The sequence below is a fragment of the Camelus ferus genome, chromosome 2 (genome assembly GCF_009834535.1).
Source record: "Camelus ferus isolate YT-003-E chromosome 2, BCGSAC_Cfer_1.0, whole genome shotgun sequence".
Lineage (NCBI taxonomy): Eukaryota > Metazoa > Chordata > Mammalia > Artiodactyla > Camelidae > Camelus > Camelus ferus.
The window spans coordinates 80,217,821-80,238,376 of NC_045697.1; the positions used below are offsets into that span (position 1 = coordinate 80,217,821).

The 20,556-nt window shown below is 38.2% G+C and overlaps 1 protein-coding gene and 1 non-coding gene across 12 annotated transcripts in view; both read right to left on the minus strand.

Annotated features, from left to right (window-relative positions):
• The window catches only part of CAMK2D (calcium/calmodulin dependent protein kinase II delta), a 286,632-nt gene that overhangs the window by 64,809 nt on the left and 201,267 nt on the right, over positions 1 to 20,556 (minus strand). For 10 of the 11 annotated variants that reach the window (XM_032462269.1, XM_032462239.1, XM_032462262.1 and 7 more), the window contains exons 6-8: positions 19,875 to 19,947; positions 9,384 to 9,486; positions 3,160 to 3,243 (exon numbers count right to left, since the gene is read on the minus strand). In XM_032462269.1, coding sequence (XP_032318160.1) covers positions 3,160 to 3,243; positions 9,384 to 9,486; positions 19,875 to 19,947 — 260 coding nt within the window. Of the gene's footprint in view, positions 1 to 3,159; positions 3,244 to 9,383; positions 9,487 to 18,856; positions 18,930 to 19,874; positions 19,948 to 20,556 lie in introns of all 11 variants that reach the window. The other variant, XM_032462294.1, reaches the window with a different exon arrangement.
• Positions 262 to 365, minus strand: LOC116659467. Its single transcript, XR_004314842.1, has one exon. It is a non-coding gene; the product is annotated as a U6 spliceosomal RNA (small nuclear RNA).

The window sequence follows — 20,556 nt, forward strand, 5'->3', positions numbered from 1 at the left end:
AAGGGATTTGGTTGTTTGTAGAAAATTGTGTGAAAAAAGTAAAGGTAAGGATAGAACTGAGCAAAATGGAAGGTGGATCTGCTCACAGCAAAAGTGGGGTTGAAATCTGTGGCTCTAAGTTTCTAGCCATTCATGAGATCTGCATGCACATATATATTTGTAGGTATATGTGCAGTGTCTATTTAATATTCACTTATTTTTTATTGAAGTATCATTGATTTATAATGTTGTGTTAGTTTCAGGTGTACAGCAAAGTGATTCAAAAATATGGAATGCTTCACGAATCTGCGTGTCATCCTTGCACTGGGGCCATGCTAATCTCTGTATCGTTTCAGTTTTAGTGCATGTGCTGCCGAAGTGAGCACTACTTAACAGCCTGTAAGACTGTTACACAGCTCAGACAACAAGGAGAGAAACAACTCTTCATCTATCTTTGCTCTTCCAGCCAAGCAATTTAGAGCTTCTCTCATAGAAGTTATCTCACATTTCACAGATGTGAAATCCCATTATTACAAGATATGCCATTATTTTAAAAGGTTATCTACATAAACTGTATTATGGAAATGTACTCAAACAGAAAATTCCAAAACCAAGTGTGCTCAAATTTACCAAAGTAATATTAAAATTGAGCACAGTGTGTTTGGTGAAGTCTAAGATAGCAAGTCTAAAACATGATGATATGTCACAGTTATTAAAAATGCAGCTGCCCACCCTGAGCTCAGAGCCACTAAAGTGAAGGGGCCCATATAGGGACTGGACATTTCCACGTATGTAAGTTTCAGCACTGATTCTCTTCTAGAGCCATGAAAGAATTCCTAGTACAGTATCACGGGTTTTGTGGGATTTCGTGTTAAAGATCTGATATTCTTCAACACCAATAACATTGATACGTTGTAAAACAATGTTTTTAATTCAAGAAACAAATCAATGATTGAAATTATTTAAAGGAATGAAATATGATTCAAGAGCTGTGAAACTGGTCCACAATAATATGTATTGCAGAATAAAACGCAAACAAGAAGATAATCTAAAGGTGAAGAAAGAAAGAAGAGAGAGAGAATTTGGTATTCAAATGAACGGGTGAAGGCATCACAATACTCGGCTGGCGGTCACAACAATAATGCTGAGTCATCCATTAAAATGTGTTCAGTCTCTCTCACAGGGCTACATATCCATTATCTGGAAACTTCATTTATAAAGAAACACTTTCTAATAACTATAGTAATAATAACTCACATTTACTTTATTTTAAAAAATCCTCTTGGCAGTCCTAGGAGGCAAGTACTGTCACTATCCCTATTTTATAAGAGGAAGCTGAGATGCGGGACTGCAGGATTTGTGCCGGTCCGGTCTGAGGGCAGGACTGAGGGGCTGGGTGTGTTCTCTTACCTGCTCCACACACGGCCTCCTAACTTAGGAGGCAGGTGGGAGAGAAGAGGAAGAAGGGGAAAAACTAGGAAGGAAATGAGAAAAAAGAAGAAAGAATAAAGAAAAAGGGAAGTGGGGGGAGGCTGGAGATGCCCTTCTGATGAAGTGAAGACTATGAGGTGCCCTGACCGCAAGCCCTCCTTGCCCTGCTTCTGACCCGTCTACACCATACTCACTCTCTCTCCAGTGTCAGGTCTGAGGGCCGAACTTCAGCTACCTACACCCACCTCCACGGTACCCTCCATAAAACCCATCTACATCTGCCTGCCTCTCAGGGTACTAGACTCCTTTTTAAATTCATCAGCAGAAACAGATCAGTGATGGGAGCTGATTCATTGCAAGGGAAAAAGTCGAGTTATCTGCCATTCATGCCTAGATTTGAACAAGGACATTTTGAGGCAATGCTTTAACCCAAAGTCATTCTGGAGTTCCTGCTTAAAAGACATTCTCCGGGAGGCAGGAGGAAGACACAGCTTGGGGCACACCTAAGACCGCGCACTTTAATTAGGTGACAATTCCAACTTTTTGGAATAATAATAGCTATTTGTATGTTCAATAGCTTTACAAACTATAAAATGTCTTCATTTACTGTATACCCTATTTGACCCTCATACAATTCTGTGAGGGTGAAATGTTCCTATTTTATAGGTAAAGAAGCCAACTTAGAGGCATCAAGGAGATGGGGTCAGAAGGTGCAAAGCAAAGACTCGAATCCAGGCACTGTGGCTCCAAATACTGTGCTCTTCTCATAACTGCCTTCCCTGGCATGAGGGTAACTCAAAAACCCAAGATGCATCAGCTTAAGATCAAACAAAACACCAAGTTGCTGTTGCTAAGGAGATAAAGCTGACATGAAATACAGTGGGATAATCTAGCTGGACAAAGCAGTAGTGGTGAATTTATTTTTGTTTTTAAACAAAACTAAATCAAAAAGTTATTTTCAGAACCAAAGATTTTCTTTTTTTTATCAACTCCTTCCAAGCTTACTGACGAACACCCAAGGCAACAAAATCTGTCTGCAGCATAGGAAAGTCAAACTCTTTTAAAGTCTGGTAGTAATGACAGTGTCAGGAACCGAGAGGATTAGCTCCTGTCAATAACCCTGGTAGAAACATGTTTCAGAAGACCCTGTAGCACCCCTTCTGTATGTCAGCCCTCACCTATGTGAGAAGTCTGTGTTGACATGCAGAGATTCTGTTATAATAACTGCAGTAGAAATCCTCTCCATTCTGTATCTTTGAGCCTGCACAGGCTACTTATTTGACTAGAGTAGGTTGCCAAAGGTCTAAATCCCCACAGGACAGTCATTTTCATTTTTTTTCCAAGATCCCACTATTTCCCTCTTAACTCCTGCTGAATACCTCGTGTTGCAGACATGACACCCGCTGTAAGGGCTGCCTGGAGAAGGTGAGAGGACAGGAACATAAGTGTATGACCTCTGTGGGGGCTGCTCTACGTCCGTGATCTCAAGGTGTTTCCCAGGACCAGGAGCATTAGCCCCACCTGGGAACGTGTTAAAAATGCAAATATTCCCACCCTAGACCTACTGAATCAGAAACAGCAACCTGCTTCAACCAGTCCCTCCACGTGACCAAGCTGTAGGTGGAAGTTTGAGAATGTTAACTCTAAGTTGACCGCTAGACAACACCAACTTCAAAACGAAGAGATACTATTTTTAATTACAACAGAACTGGTGTCCTACAGAATCTGCATGAAAATATGACTCCTTACCGCATGCCCACATATCCACTGGCTTTCCATAAGGATCTTTACGTAAGACTTCTGGAGACAGATATCCAGGTGTGCCAGCAAAACCTAGGGAAAACAGACGTTGATGAATCAAAACCAACTTGACAAAACCAATATGAAACGGCAAACTAAGGAAGAAAATTTCTTTGGGCTTCTTTATTTGCTGATCTGTTCATCAAGACAAAACAAGGCTCTCAGAGTACTAAAATAATGGGGTCGAGTTTCTCTCCATAATCAACACTAATGTGTCCTGCTTTGGAGCTTATTAGAAAAAACACATCTTTCTTCCCAGATATGAAGGCCAATCCATTGTGCCACATGGTCAGGGTGTATACTTTCAGGCCACTTGGTTAGCAGTTCTGATTCGCAATGACTTATATGGGAGTTAAAACTGAACCTGTGAAGGGGATCAGAACATCCTCCCCAACACACGAAATTAGGAGAAAACTGAAGATAGGGTGAGAACCCTGCAAAAGATGATAATTATCATGATGCCTACCTACTTTACTATGAGAAGTAGTCATTCATAAAATAAGACTCAAAGCATAGATCCTAGGGACAAATTTAAAGCAAATTTTTAGTAAATATTTTTGAAAGTGAGGTAGTCTATGGGTGGGTGGTGCTAATGGTAACTGAAGAACTCTCTAGGAGAAGAAATAACCTCAAAATATATCAAAGAGCTCACCATGTACTAATAAATCAATAATCAGTGTGAACTTGTAACTGGAAACTAAAGAGAAGACTTGGGAATATTCAGTTAAAACACTATTGAGCAAGTTTCAGCTAGACTTTTAATGTAAGAGACATTAAGTTGGCAGATGGCAAAAGGAAGTTTCATATGCTATAAATCAGTGTAGAATCCAATAAGGTACACTTAAATCACAACTTATAGCTAGAATCTAGAGTAAAAGATTTCTTACTTCTGAAAATAATAGTTTTCAAATAAAAAAAAATTACTTTACCAAAAAATAACTATTCCTACTTGGAAGTTTTGTTTAAAAGCACAAAAAGAAAGAAAAAATACTTAAAAGGATATGTAATTAGAAATTCCTCTAACTACAAATCACTGATGAAGCATATTATATTTACTGGGATGCAAAGTGCCCAAGGAAAGAGCTTTTCCCCTCATCCTCATGACAAGTTTGTACTTAAAAATAAGTGTGTGTGTATATATATGTGTGTATATATATATACAGAGAGAGAGAGAGGCATGGTTACTTCTCTGAAAATTATATTAGAAAATGAGGCAAAGGATTTTGGATTTCATTTTTTCCATTTTCATTACTTTTCCCTTTCCTTGTCTGTTTTAGAGGAGGATGGGTGGACAATGAGAAAGGACTTCAAGAAAAGACCCATATGTTATAGCTGAAGCCCTACATGGACCACAGTGGATCCAACTCTACCTCACACTTTACTTAATAGAAATGTTCGCTTGGCAGGTGTGAGGTGAAGAGAGTTACTGAGCAACAATGGTGGCTCCCCTGCCTACAGCACCAAGATCACCTGGAGGAGGGATGTGGAGGCAGCTGATCCTGAGGTGGGGATAGGCACAGCCATCCTGAAGAGCTCCCCAGTGCTTCCCATCTGCCGTACCTGCTCTCTCTCATTCCAACCATTCCTCCCCAGCTGAATCATGGACAAAGGGAATCCGATGAGAAACCAATGTCAGAGGCCAGATTAAAGACCAAGGCCCTGGCTGGCACTTGAAGATCATTTATCTTCTCGTCCCTGCCCCACCGCCCTTTCATTCACCCAACATCATTTCTTTCTTCTTCTGAGCATGTACCCTAAAAATCTCTTTAAAGTCTCTTGAAAATAAACTTGTCCTTCTCACCCTTGATTATACTTTTTCTATTCCTTGAACCCTCAATTTTCTTCCCCTACCTTCCTTCTCTGAGAGTGGCTCTAAATCATTTCCATGTTAGAGATCGCCTTAGCTAACTACAGTTCTCAGTAGTCCTTTCTTTCTCTGAATTTTGACTACCCTTTTATACACAATCCATACCCTTCTATCTAGAATTGGTCAACTTTAATTCATGTCTTCAGTAACTCAGGAGACTACATGGCCTGGAATAGGAACTGTTAATGATATTGCATCTAGTAGAAAAGACAGGGATGTGAGTCATTATGTAAGAAATTAAAAGATGATCTTAAATATAAATTATTACCTCTTCTGGAGACTCAAATGCTAAGAGAATATCATCACACTCATTCATATTCAGCACTACTATCATTGCAGCAGCCAGTGGGGTCCTTACTCCTAAGAACATGGAAGCCCACATCTAAATGCGTGAACGTTAAAACGGCATGCTTACTCCACAAGATGTCCATATGAATACAGAAACACTGAAGGTAAAATAAATAAGGTCTTCTCTAGCAGGAGATTAAACTCCTAAGAATCTAGTCTATCATGATATATGCTGTTAACAGGGAGTTTAATGAGGGCTTGCCTTCTCTAGAGACAGCATGTTTCTTGTTCTGAAAAACCAATAGCAATATCAGAACAGATCACACAAAGAGAAAACAGACTTACTTACTGTTGGAAATGTATCCATTGCAACATACTGTCATTAAAAAACCTTAATATTTAAAAAAGAGACATAATAGCAACCAAGCAAAATCATTCTTCCATGAAGTAAGATCACGGCAGTTATCCTGTTCTCCTAGCAGCAACAAAAAAACCAGAAGCGTACTGCAAACAGCATTTCTAATCCCATAGGAGAAACAGACTATTTCTCTTTGGTAAATTTTCTAGCCATCTTAACAAGTGTAATGACACAGGGTGTTACTTCTAGCCTTCTTGGCTGGTATTCAGAGAGGTCAGGGCCAGAGAGACAGAAGAAGTAACATGGGAAAAGCAAACATTTGAACTTGAAAATGAGAATTAAAAAAATAGTAAGACACAGTAGACAGCTTCTATAATGGCTTTATTTCTCTTATTTGTATTAGACCTCTTATACTCATTAAAATTACATAAAAGCCTGAAACTCTGGCATTAACACATCATGAAGAAAGAGTTCTGCTCTTGTCTTATTAAAATAAAAAGGCTCCACACTCAACAATGATACTATATTTTAAAAGGTAAAATTAATCAAATACATGTGACTACGATGGCAGATAACACTGAATATAAAAACAAGTCATTCACACTAAAACATGCCTTTACTCCTAAAACCTAGAATATGTCAGGTAATATCCCCCAAAGAAATGTAGTACACCACATGCCCACTTCTTTTCCCTAGGTAGGTAACCACGAGAATTTGCTTGAACTTGAGTACATTAAGTTTTAAAATATAGCTTAAAAAAAGAAAAAAAAAAAAAAAAAAAAAAGGAAACATTCTCTTAAGCTTAGAAACTATGTGTTTCTTTTGAACACTTTTGAAATGCTAAATTTTCTTAGAATTTAAAATGTACCTCTTAAAGTCATTACTCTAATAGATACTTTAGCAAGAACTTAACTGACACCATCATACTGAAGAAAAAATGTGAATTTTACTCTCCATCTGTCATTGTTTCTCTGGGACCAGCTTGCTTTGAGAAACGAATTACCACAATTTGAAATTTTGTGTACTTCTGTTTGGACTACTATTGCTTTCACTAGCCTGATAACTGGTCATTCACTCAACAACGTTCACTGTGTGGGCAAAGTACTGCGACATGTGTTTCATACCAAGATGTTTTTGAAAACCTACTGAACAGCTTTCACAGCCCAGGCATGTTCCACTGGACTACTTCACTTAGTCTCGTAACAGCCCCGTGAAGGAGTGTTTATTATCTTCATCTACGAAGAGGACACTGACCTCACAGAGCTTAAATGACTTGCCCAGTGTCACAGCTATGGAGAATCAGAGCCAGGATATAATCTCAAGTATTTTAAATGAAAAAGCAGAAACTTTTCCCTGCACACAGTCACTCAAACAGCTTGTGATCTAGCAGAACAGATAAAACATAGAGCACCAAAACGGAATAGATTTCAGGAGTTCACGCCAACCCTCTTGTAAGTATCATCCAAGTGTTGATGTTAAATTTCAGCCTCAGCTCTGACAATAAAGCTTCTGTCTTACTCCTGGTATCCAATCGTCATCTTGTATACAGTCCTGGGAATTGCATCCCTGAGCCTAAGTCCCTCTTTTTGGTGGGTGAGGTAGGGTTCTTGCTTTGCTCTAGACAGGACTAGAGTTCTATCTTTGAAACCAGCCTCTGGGGCTCCAATTTCCCCTAAACAGACTCTTAGAGTTTAGAGGCTTGTTACCTGGAACTTGCTTGCTCCTATATAGTCCTCCGTTCAAGCTGTTTAAGTGCATAATTTGAACTACTTCCTTAGCCTAATTGGCTCCTTGTCCTAAGGCTACCCTCAAAGCCATCCTCCACACTGCGACCAAAATCATCATCACATAACATAAACCCAAGTACGTCCCTTCCTACTTAAATTTTTACCAGATCCCTGAAACGTCTAAGATAGAAGCCAAACTATTCAAAAGGACAAAAATCTCATTAACTACCACTCATCTCAGTATACTTTATACTTTAGCTGTAACAAATTTTTTGTTTCATGCCTCTGAGATTTTGCATGTGCTGATCCCATCTCCTTGAATGTCTGTGAATAAACCTCTCATTCAGCCACTAGGAAGGCAGAAGACTCATCCCAATGACTGAAATTTCAACCAGAGGCAGAACTTCATAATTCCTCTCTTGTGCTCCAGAGCACCTCCCTCATGTCTCTGTGAAGGTGCTCCCACACTGCATGGTAAATACTTATTGATATGAAAGTGTGAGCTTCTCGAGGGGGAGGACCTCCTAATTAATTGATGCATCTTCAGTGATTTGCTCTGCCCATCTCTGTGACAGCCCTGCTACTTTCTGTTGGACCCCGATTCCTGTCACTGCATATTCTTTATCTGTGTCAACCATACCTTTTCCTAGGATAAAAACCTCTCTCTGAATCTCAGATTTATAGAACTAATTCTAGGTCCTACCTTCTTTCAGTTTGCAGTTAACAAGAACAAGCTTACTCATATGTCAAAATATGACAAACCAAATGCCAAATTTGGAAGTACTGAATTCACCTGGTGCTTAGGGAGAGCCTTATTGTAAAAGGCAGTATGAAACTGGAAAGATATCACAGACAAGGATAATGGTCAGGTACTACTGAAACAGGATAGGCAGCAGAAAATGAGGTCCTCAGTTAGGCTGCCTGTAGGGGAGACTGACAAGGCTGCCCCACCAGCCACTCCCATTAACTAGTGGGGGCCAATCAGAGATGGTGAATCCTGGGAGCTCTGTGTACATTTTAGTACATTTGTGTGTTTAGGGATACAGAGAAGCATTTGTGTGTAAAACAAAAGAAGTAAGCACTTTTTGAGCTCTCTTTCTCTTTGTTGTTGTTCAAAGTGAAGGACATTTAAAAGATTTAGCTAATCTCAACAAACTGAAAGTCAGAAAAGAGGCGAGATTGGGGTTATAGGGAGTGGTTATATTCAGGACACTACATGAAAAATGGGCTGAAATTGGGAAATGGCGGAAAGAGAGGCAGAAGAAAATCAGTGAGTGAAATAATGTATTCAGGCTAAATATCAAAACAATCCATAAGCCTGGTAAGAAATGCTATAATTTGAAAATTTGTTTAGAGTTAACCTCTTCCTTAATTGCAAGGAAACAGTAATTTGATCATATAGAAATTTGAAAATCATCAAAATTGCAGAGAAGAAAGTGGCACTTTGGAGAATAGAAGATGAAACACACACACAGACATAAATCTTTCTGTATATACCTTATAATATTTTTAAAACTTTAATTTGCTCATCACAAAATATGTAAAATATTCTGCAAGTATTTCCTGAGTACCTACTACTTACAGAGGCGTTTTTGGCATCAAGCGAGGCTGTCTGTGAACAATCGGTTTTCTCTCAAATAAAGTAATCTTAGAATATTTGCAATCCTCCTACTATTCTCAGTACATAATCCATTTTTTACCCATCCTTTAACTTAAAAGTCTATGTGTTATTGCTCTACTATATTTTCCCTTAAATTATTTCTGCACTATATACCTTTCATGTCAGGAATGTTAGGTACTTATAATGGTCCAATATCTTAAAATTAGTCAACTTGTCAAAATGAACATTTCCATCCAGTTTTGGTTAGGAAGTGGGATGTGCCTGGAGCCAGAAAAGAACAAGTTGCTCAGGAGAGGGAGGGCCTCTACTCACCAAACCACGCCTGCTGGTCTCCTTGAACTTCTATGGCTAAGCCAAAGTCTGCCAGTTTCACAGCTGCTCCCTTGGATTTGCTAGCTAAAAGCAAATTCTCAGGCTTTACTCAGAAAGAAAAAAAGAAAGACTGAAGTGAGAACCGATTTTAAGTGACTATTCAAAACTAGCATTTTATACGATAGGGAGGGGAAAAAAAAAGTCATGCACTGTCCTCTCTCCCGGAGACTTTCATTCCTAAATCCCAGGGAAAATGTAGTTAGAAAATGATTACAAATGATCATGTGTGCAGGCTTCAGACAGATGCATAAATGCACTGGAGAGATACTGGGCTGAAGAGAGAATTCACTTAGGGAGAAATCCAACGAAGGGGCGCACCTGTCTTGACCTGCTCACATGCTTCCAAGGGCTGCATGACTTGGCCACAGACATTGGCTTAGAAGCCTAACAGAGCAGACATTTTCAGCAGAAGGAAACTTGGCAAAATGATAACAAGAGTTGGACCAAACTACAGACATTTGGCAAATGAAACTGTGCAAATTAAATCCTAGTTGACTTCAACAGTTTGGACCCAAATGTAGTGATTTTGACTCCTCTGTGTTTCCAAACAATTTCCATACAAATTTTTGAGTCTTACTCTGAATTCTGTATTAAAATTGCTGTCTTTAAGAATCTGTTTATTCTTAAAGGCAGAAAGAGTCTACTATTATTTGCCAAATGTTATAGTCGGCTTTTTTTCATAAGCCAATTTTTAAAAATAATTGATATGTCTTCAAAGTGTGATTCAAAGCATTACTTATATATTTATTTTCACATCTCAGAATACTGTAAGAAAGACACATTTTATTTTCTTAGGTATTTATTGTTACTCAAGGACTGATAACTCAGACTTGGAATAAGGCTGTGTCTACACCACTGTTTCCCAACCAAGGGCATCGAGATACATTGGTACTTTGAAAATAAGCACCAGGACAGTCTTAAATTTCCCTGGGCCACCTCTGTGGATTTTAAGAGATGAAGGGAGAAGATGGTTAGGAAAAGGAGGCTAATTAATTAATATGGTGAAGTCTATCATCCCCAGGTATCTGGATGAATGTATGTCCGGATTGGAATATATATTCGGGAGAGTGGTTCATCTCCTTACCTCGGGATAAGACCCGGCAAATTCAGAGATGTGCCTCAGATTGAAAAAAGCTGGGAAACAATGGACTCTACAAGTGCCAAAACAATTGTCTGAAAAATCTAAAACCAGTCAATCAAACTGGTTTTGTTTCTACATTAACAACTACTTTCATTTTTTTTTTTTTTCATGAAATTGGCTACTTTTTTTCCTCTTACTGAATTAGTCAATTCTGTAGGTTGTTTTGACCTTGGGTAAACACAGCCTAAACCAATATTTAATTTATTAATTAAGCCAGCCATGCAAATTAGCAAAGACTCATATCCAGAACTTGGAAGAAATTAGGTTAAGTCTGCAAGAACTAGAGTGTAGGCAAGTAAGTTTTAATAAAGTACCAGACTTCTTCAGGCTCTTGCTGCTCACTGCCATCAGATTCATCACTGCCATGACAATTGGTAATTGTAAGGAAAGCTCTGTAATTTTTTTTAGGGCTGATAGGGTTTTTACATCAACACTAACTACATGATAATTTAATGTGGGTGTTGGAATGAAGATGTCTCAAGAATATGAAAGATCTCCACACTAAAATAACTTTAAGTAAAACTTAACATTCAAAATTACTTGGAACTCTGTTTATCCATCAATATACTATAGTACCTAACCAGTTATATTATTAATATCTGACATTTTATTTTCACAACTGAAATTTAAAATTTATACTCATGCATCTTTTGATTCAATCAAGAAGTGATTTACAGCTCTTAATTTATGGAATAAGTAACTTGGAGAAAACCTCATTAAACTGTAAGCAATGGTTTATTTCTCAGTAACTTTCACTTTCAAAAGCATTGCAATGTCAGAAATCTCTGCTCATGCACATCTGTCCTAGTTTGACAAGCACAGACTCACTCAAGGAAAGAGTTCCAAACACTTTAGAAATCAGTCATTTTAGGTGTTTTAAATCTCAAGTGCTATTTAAAGTTTGTTGAGCAAATGCCAGTTTCATCAGTGAATAAACTTTAATGTGCTTTTATTCCTATCAATAAATCAAGAAGCTTTAGGGCAGTGCTCTGTGCATTATGCCCTTAAATGCCAAGTATCTGCCAATTCAGAAGAAGTGGAATGGAATGCCCCAGAGTTTTAACATGCATGGCCTCTGAATGACTGAGGCAAATAGTCATACCTAGATGCGACCTAGAAGACCTCCCTTTAGGGGCCTGTGAGTCATCCGGGAAATAATAAATCCATCTGGATCAGTGTTTCACCTTATACCCATGAAGACTGTTCAGCTGCAGTTATGTACAGGAAAAGGCAGGGCTATTTCAAAGGTATTGTATAGATTTAAAAATTAATAGCACTGAAATGGCTTCATGTTTATGCATATCTTTTAGGCAAGCCTAAAATAGAGTATTATGGAATGCCAACTGAAAAATTAGGATGATTACTGACTTTATTAAAGGATTATTTGCTTTATAAAATGTTTTATCACAGTGTTTCTTCTAATGGCCAGCTTCGGAGAAACATTAACAGTATCACACAAATTTGACTTATATACAACTCTTTGCAATACAGTTGTGTGAGTAATCCTGACATGTCCTGCAAGGATATGGGAGGCTTAATTACCAAGAATTTCTAAACCAACATTTAAACCAGGACATACACACTTATTCTGATTTTCTTTAATTACTACCATTCACACAGCCTCCAACTTAAAAACATACTGTACCACAAAAGTTCACTGGCAAGTAGGTTAGTTCAGATTGTGAATGCCTACAGAAAGGAAAATGATTTGTGATTTTACTCTACAAAAGCTGAAATAGTAGAATCTCTCACCTAATCAGTGGCTACTTCTTTAGAAAGATCATCATTACCCTTTTATCTGCTACTGTTCCACTATTTTGATTTTCTAAAACAAATGAGAAAGGTGAGGTCAGAAACCCAGGCCTTCAATCACAGCTCTAGGTGAACTTGGGGGCATAGCACTATGAGAGAAATGGGCAACACTGATGATTGAGGATGATCTAGACGTCCTGGGCCTCACTGTTATCAACTATGTGGACTGGGGTAACTCATAGACTCTTGGAACTAATTAATTAGTTCTTCATCCCTGAAATGAACATCACAAGTATATAGATATCTCAAATTCTTATAATGCAATCACTGTTTAGGTTGGTTTTTAAATAGATTCTACTGACATTCTCACACCCAGGTTTGTTCCCCACCCCATTGCTTCCTAATGATGCAGGATTTTCCACGACATCTGGTCTTAGCGTCAACAACCATTTATAGCATATCAGCTGTAATGAGCAGCAACTGTTTGCAAGCTTTGTTCTGTACTTCCATATGGACATAATGGCAACTCCTTTCATGGTGATTTGGGATTTTCTTGAAACTGTTCAAATATCTCAAAGTACAGAAACAAGTTGCTGGAATCACTTTTAGAACCAGAAGAGACTTGGGAGATAAAATAATTCAACCCCCTCAGTTTATAAGTGAGATAAGGAGGCTGAAAAAGATGAAAGACTTTGAGGCCAGACTTCCTCACCCTTTCCTGTTAAAGATGTGATGCTGAGGAAACTCCTCAGATGATATAAACATTGTTCATTCTCAAAAGGTAGTCCATTCAGTAGATATTTTTAGAATTCAAAGTACTCAAAAATTTTTACTACTCAGATCCAAATAAAACAGGGGGAAAACTTATGAAAAGACATAGTTTTAATCTTGCTTCTTGAAAATCTCATAAACATCACGAGGGTTTCTAAACTATATGATCTTTACTAAGGAACTGATTCAGCAAAGGTGATGATCATCTTTAATATTAGTCATATTAACATCTTCAACATCAGTCATATCACAGATTTATCCGTGCACTATGTGATAACCATCTAACCAATATAAACTCCAACATTCGGAATGTACATGTGTAGTGAAATCATGTGATTTACTTTTTTAAAAAAAATGCTTTTTCTTTACAGATATTATAAAACAGCAAGTTACTAGTTTTATTAGTCCGTATTATTTGACTCTTACATTCCCTCGGATATTAGCTTTTATGAAGTGAAACTGTTCTTTTAAATTTCTTTTCTCTATTGGAAAGTCTCAATATTTCAACAGGAAGTTAATCATTCAATGCTTTGGTGTGTTTTCAGTCACTTCTCCTTTGCCAAGGAAGGTGTGAACAAAGCTCCTAGAAATAAACTAAACTAAATGAAACTGCATGAATTGAAAAACTTGACTATCAGCTCATTCATGCACATGGCAGAGGTTCTTTTATGCACATGGTACAAGGGACTTTTGCTTTTATTTTCACATAGTACAGATGCCTGAATTTATGTCCTTAGCATGGGGAGTTTATAGCTGAGGCATGTGCTTGAGGTTTGTGATTAGGAAGTACTATTTCTGTCACCACACATATATACACAAGTTTGTAAGAATCAATCTAGTCCATTCCTGTTTCTTGATTTACTTCTACATTATCAGCACACACTATCAGGTAGATTGAAAGAACCAGAGTGTAACCACAGTGAGACTTTGCCGATTACCCACTGTTTCTCCACAGCCTGGCATACATGAAGCACTCAATAAACCAACTCCAGAATGACTGGAATTTTTCACATATATAGCTTGTTTCTAATATACCTACACACATTATGCACAAATGATATGTTCTTTAAGTTTTTTTTTTTAAAAAGATGGTTCTATGAAAAGTGGAATAATTGTGATTTTATAATTATTCAAGATGTAGAATTCACAGTTTGATATATCTACTACCCACGGTGACAAGGATTTACTGAATACTTATCATAGTGCCAGAAAATGGATTCCTTTCTTTTCTGTTCATACACTTGATTTCTATGAAGTAGTCTTAAAAATCCCAAATCTCTAGATTATCTTCATTAAAATATCTTCATCTATTCACCCACACATCCATCCAATCATCCATTTATCTGTCTGTCCATCTATCTATTTACCTACCTGTCTGTCTCATATCCATCCACTCACCTAATGATTTTTCCATTAAATAACACTACTCTGTCAGGCTTTATGAAAGACAGCACTTTCCACTGAGGCAATTCACGGGTGTTGACTTGTTGCTAAAAGACTCAGTTGTATGTATGAAGCCTCCTTTCCAGATTGCTGCTCAGTGAAGTGGTTTAGTAACCATTTCTCTTATACTTTGAACTAAAGAAATCTTATGACTTTGTATGAAATACAGTTATTTGAAAATGCACAGCTATCTGTCTCCTCGGACTTACTTCTTTCTGTCAACTGATTCACGGAAATTGTATTCTCCGGGCTCTGAAATGAGAGAACACATCTGACTTGATACTCCTTTACTTCCTGTGACAGAGAGTTGTCACTTGTTACTGCAAGCTCTTTTGGACCTGATATATTTCTGGATGCCGTACTTCTCTGATGTACTTCTTTCTGGGAAGAACAGCACAAGCACACTTTCCACATATTTTTAAGTGATCTTTAATTCACCGGCCTGCACGTTCCACACGCACAAGGTCTGTTTCTGTTTGGCTCTAATATATGTCCACAGCCGAGACAGGGCCTTAGTAGGTGCTCAAGAAATGTCTGATTAACGTTTGGTTTTTTCTTTTGATACCTGGATTTTAAATGATTGGTTCACAAATAACCAACACCAAGTTACACTTATCCACTCTTCGAAAATAATCTCTTTTTAAGCACTCCAAACTGCTTGTCTTGATGTGGCCTAAATTAAACGTGGCAAATCCATTTCGTTCTTCTCTATGTCTCATCTTCCAAAGGCTGTGGCCAATGCCACCTTACTGATCCCAAGTCGGGTATTTTTACTTTATACATTGCTCTTTTGCCAAATTATACTGCCCTCCTCCTCCACATTGTATCTTAAATATACCTTATTCTCTTATTCCTACTGATACAAATTTTATATAGCTCTGAAAACCCATAGGTGGGGATTATTTTAATCTCTTCAATCACTAAATTTAGACCCATTTTCCCCAGTAATCCTTAATGTTGCTGGTAAAATTATTTCCCCATCACTGCTTTGAACTATTCTTTGGTCTCTAGAAGGCTTTTCTATTCATTCATGTAACTCAGTTGAGAAGCGGTAGTGATCAGCGTTGCAGACCCTGTAATCTGACTGCTTAGGCTTAAATCCTATCTTCCCAGCTGAGTGACCTGGAATAAGTTCTCTAACTCATGGTTGCTAAACCTCCCCTTATGCAACCTGGGGCCAATCATAGCACCTTCTTCATCAAGTTGTTCTGAAGATTTGTGTGCTACCGCAGCACAGGGTCCATGGTAACTGATAAACGGCAGCTACTGCTGCTTTTATTATTAAGGTTCTGACTTGATCCAAATCCTCTCAACAACTAGAATCTTATCCCTGAATTACAGTCCTATAATTATGTCACCACTGCTTAATCTTCCTAATACTGCTTGAATCAACATCCACAGGCCTGACACTTTGCACCTGAGACCAAAGGCTATGGTCCATGGACCCAGCAGATGGTGCTGGTACTGACTGGTGTGCTTCCATCACACCAACATCCCACCACTCTGAACCTCCTCCCATTGTCATTTCTGGGGCATCCTCAAAGTGCCCGCTATGCCTTAGCCTGGTCTGTAGATCCTGATAATTTTCTGTCCAGTAAATTCTACTGTTTGATAAGCCCCCAAGAGTGGCAGTTACTCAAATACTCAAATGGAGATCTTTACAATATCACTGTATCAAAGAGGATATGCTTATCCTCTTTATTTTATCCAATATTAATTAACATACACAACGATCTATTTTACTCCATGTTGCCTTTTACATTATAAATGTGCTTTTGGTTGAACCGCATTCATTCCTCAAACGAAGGACTAAGCTGCAGTATTTACCAGGTAGAAGGCCCCACGTTGAGTACTGCAGAGGGGCACAACGTTAAACAGCTACTGTTCTAGGAAGGGTTTTTAAACAAACTGTACAGCACTCACATGCTCATGGGTGCCTGTGACAATGATGATAAATGTAATACTTCCTATGTTTTTATTTCAGTGATATGGACAAATTACACCGTGCCTCTGTACTGCACGTGAATTAACATACAACTCATGATATGGAAACAAAAATGTATGGCCTGATAATAGTAAGGGCAACCTTTTGTTAAAAGCCTGGTAGTAAGTTTCAGCAGTTGATCTTTTCCATTTTACTATGTTGGTAAATATGCTATGACAAGTCATATCCTTATCAGACTATATGTGGTGGGTAGAAAAGACACGAAACAGAGCCGGCGCCAGAGCACACTCAAGGTGTGCACAGGCTGCCTTTCAGGCACAGGCGCGGGCCTCTCCTAGTACGCTGACAGCACAGCCTGTTGAAACAAGCACAAGAACTAGACTCAACCCAAGTTTATCTAAGTCAGCAGTGTGACAGAAACCAAGACACAATGACAGAAACTGTAACGAGTTCTATCAAGAAGTTCATCTCTGTCCTCTCCTAAAATCAGAGTAAGAGTGGAAAGAAAAAATTTATCTCCCCTGTAAGAAATCTGACAGGGGACACAGTAGGCTATTTCTCTTGGTCGTGAGCCTCTCCAGAAATCACCTGCCTGAGTTTTTAATTAATGACTTTTGCTCATATGCCAGAAAATATGTTTTTCTTCCCAGCCCACATCCTAGGCCCACTCCCATCTCTGATTCAAGTTCCTGCCTTTGAAGGGCTCAGCTGAATTTGGACACTTACAGAAGTGTAATATCATGACCTCAGAAAATATCTTTTAAAAGTCATGGGACAGAATTCACATTTTTCATCCTTGGCCTTTACAGTATACTTACAATTACATAAATGGAGTGAAATGTTTCAAATGACAAATTTATTAGAGTCTCTGATTAACAGCACCAATAACGTGTATGTGCACATTACAAAGGAAAGTACCACTGTGAGTTCTAAGAAGTAACAAAATGGGCACGGTCTTCCCTTGGCTAGAAAGGAATTTTGAAGTTGATTGCCAAAGACATGGAATTTCAAAGGAATATATTGTTTTCCCTTTTTCCTGATGGGAGAATTTGGTAAGTGGTAGCAGACGGACACAGTCCTGTCTAAGTTTTCCAAAAGAACAAGCCATTAACCTTCCCGTCCTCTAGACATTTAGAGCTCCCAAACTCAAACTGAAACCAAAGGAAGATTCCAGAAAACTAAGGCAATGTTTTGCTAGTAAATCACATCTTCAAGTAATTCACCATGGATCTTTAGAGACATATTCTTCTAGAACATACTAAATGAAAAGAAAATATAGATTGACAATTTACTATAACTAGAGAAGTCTGTCCAGGAGAAACCAGCGTAGGGCCTCACACTGCACACACTACAGTTCAACACGCTCTAAATTATCTGCCACCATTGTACTAAAGCCTGGAAAAGGCCGGGGTTTCATACAAAGAATCACAACTATATAGTGCTGCTCACATCTGCTATTTCGCCCACCCAGTTAGCTTTCTTCCACTTAAATTTCTAGACCGTCACTATTTCTCTGAAATTTCATAAGTAAAAGTAGAATGCTGAGAGAAGAGGGTCAGAATATTAATAAAGAATAGTCTTCTTTTCTGAACTATTTAATTTCTAAATGATCTGAACAATTCTCATCCTCAGTGGTATTAGAAGCTGAGTCAAGTTTTAGAAAGTCTTAGTATGTATATATGTTAGATATATATTATTTGATAATAAAATTTGTTTCACTTTTTTTCCACCTGTTTTAAAAGGCAATAGTATCTAGGGGATAGTAGAGGTTAAGCGCATCCTCTTGGCCCCTAGGTATATAAATAAATAAAAAACCAAGAAGCCTCAGTGTCCTCAGAATTCCCAGGACTGGAATGAAGGGAAAGAGGCTTCAGCATTCAAACTGGGGTTCTGTAGCACCCAGTCACTTGAACCAAAATCTACTTAAGAAATTTCTATTTACTTTTAATTTTGATAACCTTTTACATAATATTAGTATATAGTATGACTATAAAATAACACATTTGATCAACAAACATCATTATATCCACAGAACAAGTTGAGAATGAAGAAGAGATCTCCGGTCCTCCTCAAAGTCACACTGAATGCTATATCCATTCTTGGGAGGAAGGAAATATAACCTATTTATTGGTCATGTTAGGAAATTGTTTCTCTCTGGATACAGTAGGATTTATACGACTCTCGAGTGTGCATTAGAGAAGAGATGAAATAAGAGAGTGGACAGGGAAAGGGTTTTCGTAATGTGTCAGAATGAGTCCACACGACTTTATTGCTCATCCTTTTGCCTTTACAGGCATAACTACAGCTGAACAGTCATTAGGAATTGTGTGGTGGTTTGTCTGCTCCAAGGGCATTACTCACCTTCAGGTCCCGATGGACTACGCCCATCTGATGGCAGTGTAGCACAGCCTCCAGGATCTGCTGAATGCAATGACTGCATGCAAACACCAGGGGGCGTGTGTTAGTTCCAAGCGTACACTCACTGTCTGTACACCCTCAGAGAGACTGGGTTAAGGTGCAGAACTAGCAGACAACTGGCATTGTATTCAAACATCTTCAGCAGTGTAAACACGTACTCAAGTAGAGTGACTACTACCTCAGAACAATTAGGATCTTGCCAGAAGTGAGCCAAAATGTGGGTCCACTTGTCCCAGAAAATCCATTTTGAAAGTATTTCATTTAATTCAGCAGCTCATTTCCTGGGTACGATTCCTTGCAGGAAATGAACTGGAACACAACTATGATTTTTAAAGTTCTGTGCTCCACCTCGAACCCACACAGAAAAGCTACTTCCTTATCCTCTCCCATTTTTCCAGTATCATTCCAAAGCTGTCACATTAGCAGTCAAGGCACCATTAAGGTTAAATTAGGATACATAATGAATTTTTGATAAATCATTAACTTCATGTGCTTTAATTTAGCTGGCAATTATTATCTCTTGCCTGAGGGTTCATCAGACTCAAACGGAGCAATGCGTAACCAGTTGTTCTGCTACAGCAACCCATGGTCTCAGAACAGAAGTGGTGTTTAGATCTACAAGCGGACATACATCACAGGCCAAGTTCATCTCCAGGCAAGTGCTGGACATTTCAGGAAAGCCTCCCCGCCTCAAAACACCTCTGGTTGTTTACTGCTCGGAAACTTAACAGGTTGTGTTCTTAATACTGTCCTCCCCTTTCTTCTGTGATGTATATTTAGCCTGTAGATGAGCAAACTGAAAGAGGCATCATGCAGTATCATTTCATCATTTAGTCATTTTAGGGAGAAGTTGGGAAAGGCAAGGGAACCGTTTTAAACACCCACCCTCTGCCCTTTCCCCAGAAAACCCAAAAAACAAAAAACCTCCTTTGATTTAGATTTATGGACTCCATATACTGACCTTCAGGTCCCTGTGAACTATGCCATTTAGGTGACAATGATTTACACTTTCTAGAATCTGCTGTATACAATGACTGTAAAGATACAAGGGCAGAATGGAAGGGAGAACATTTTAAAGGCACATAATCACATTTAATACAAAATAAAATGAAAGTTTGAACAAAACAAACAAACAAACAAAAATTATATTTTCTCACTTTTTTTAGCTTTACATTGGAATTAAATAATGCTGAATAAAGCTAATTCTGGTTCTAACAAAAATGACATCCAACATAGAATTTGTGACATGTTCAGACAAAACAATTTGAGCTGTGTTTTTTTTTCATTACAACTCTACAAATTAAATCATTTGTATATGGAAGCCAAAATTTCCATATTCAGGGAGAAAATTTTGTAAATAATTCCCACAATGTTTGGGGAAAATTCTTCAGCTACACAAAATTTATGGGCATTTCTCATACACATCTAAACTGTTTAAAATCTGAGGTCACAATTAAACATAGGTGTTGAAACAAGAGGGTAAACACAGATGAAGTGGCAGGTGAAACAAGGATCAAAAAAAAAAAACCAAAAAACGGAGGGAGACATTTACCATTTTGACTTAGGAATGGTGCTTCTTGTGTGATATAATAGGAAAACTAGTGCAAGTCTCCAACAACAGAGGGAGAATTTAAAGTAAACCC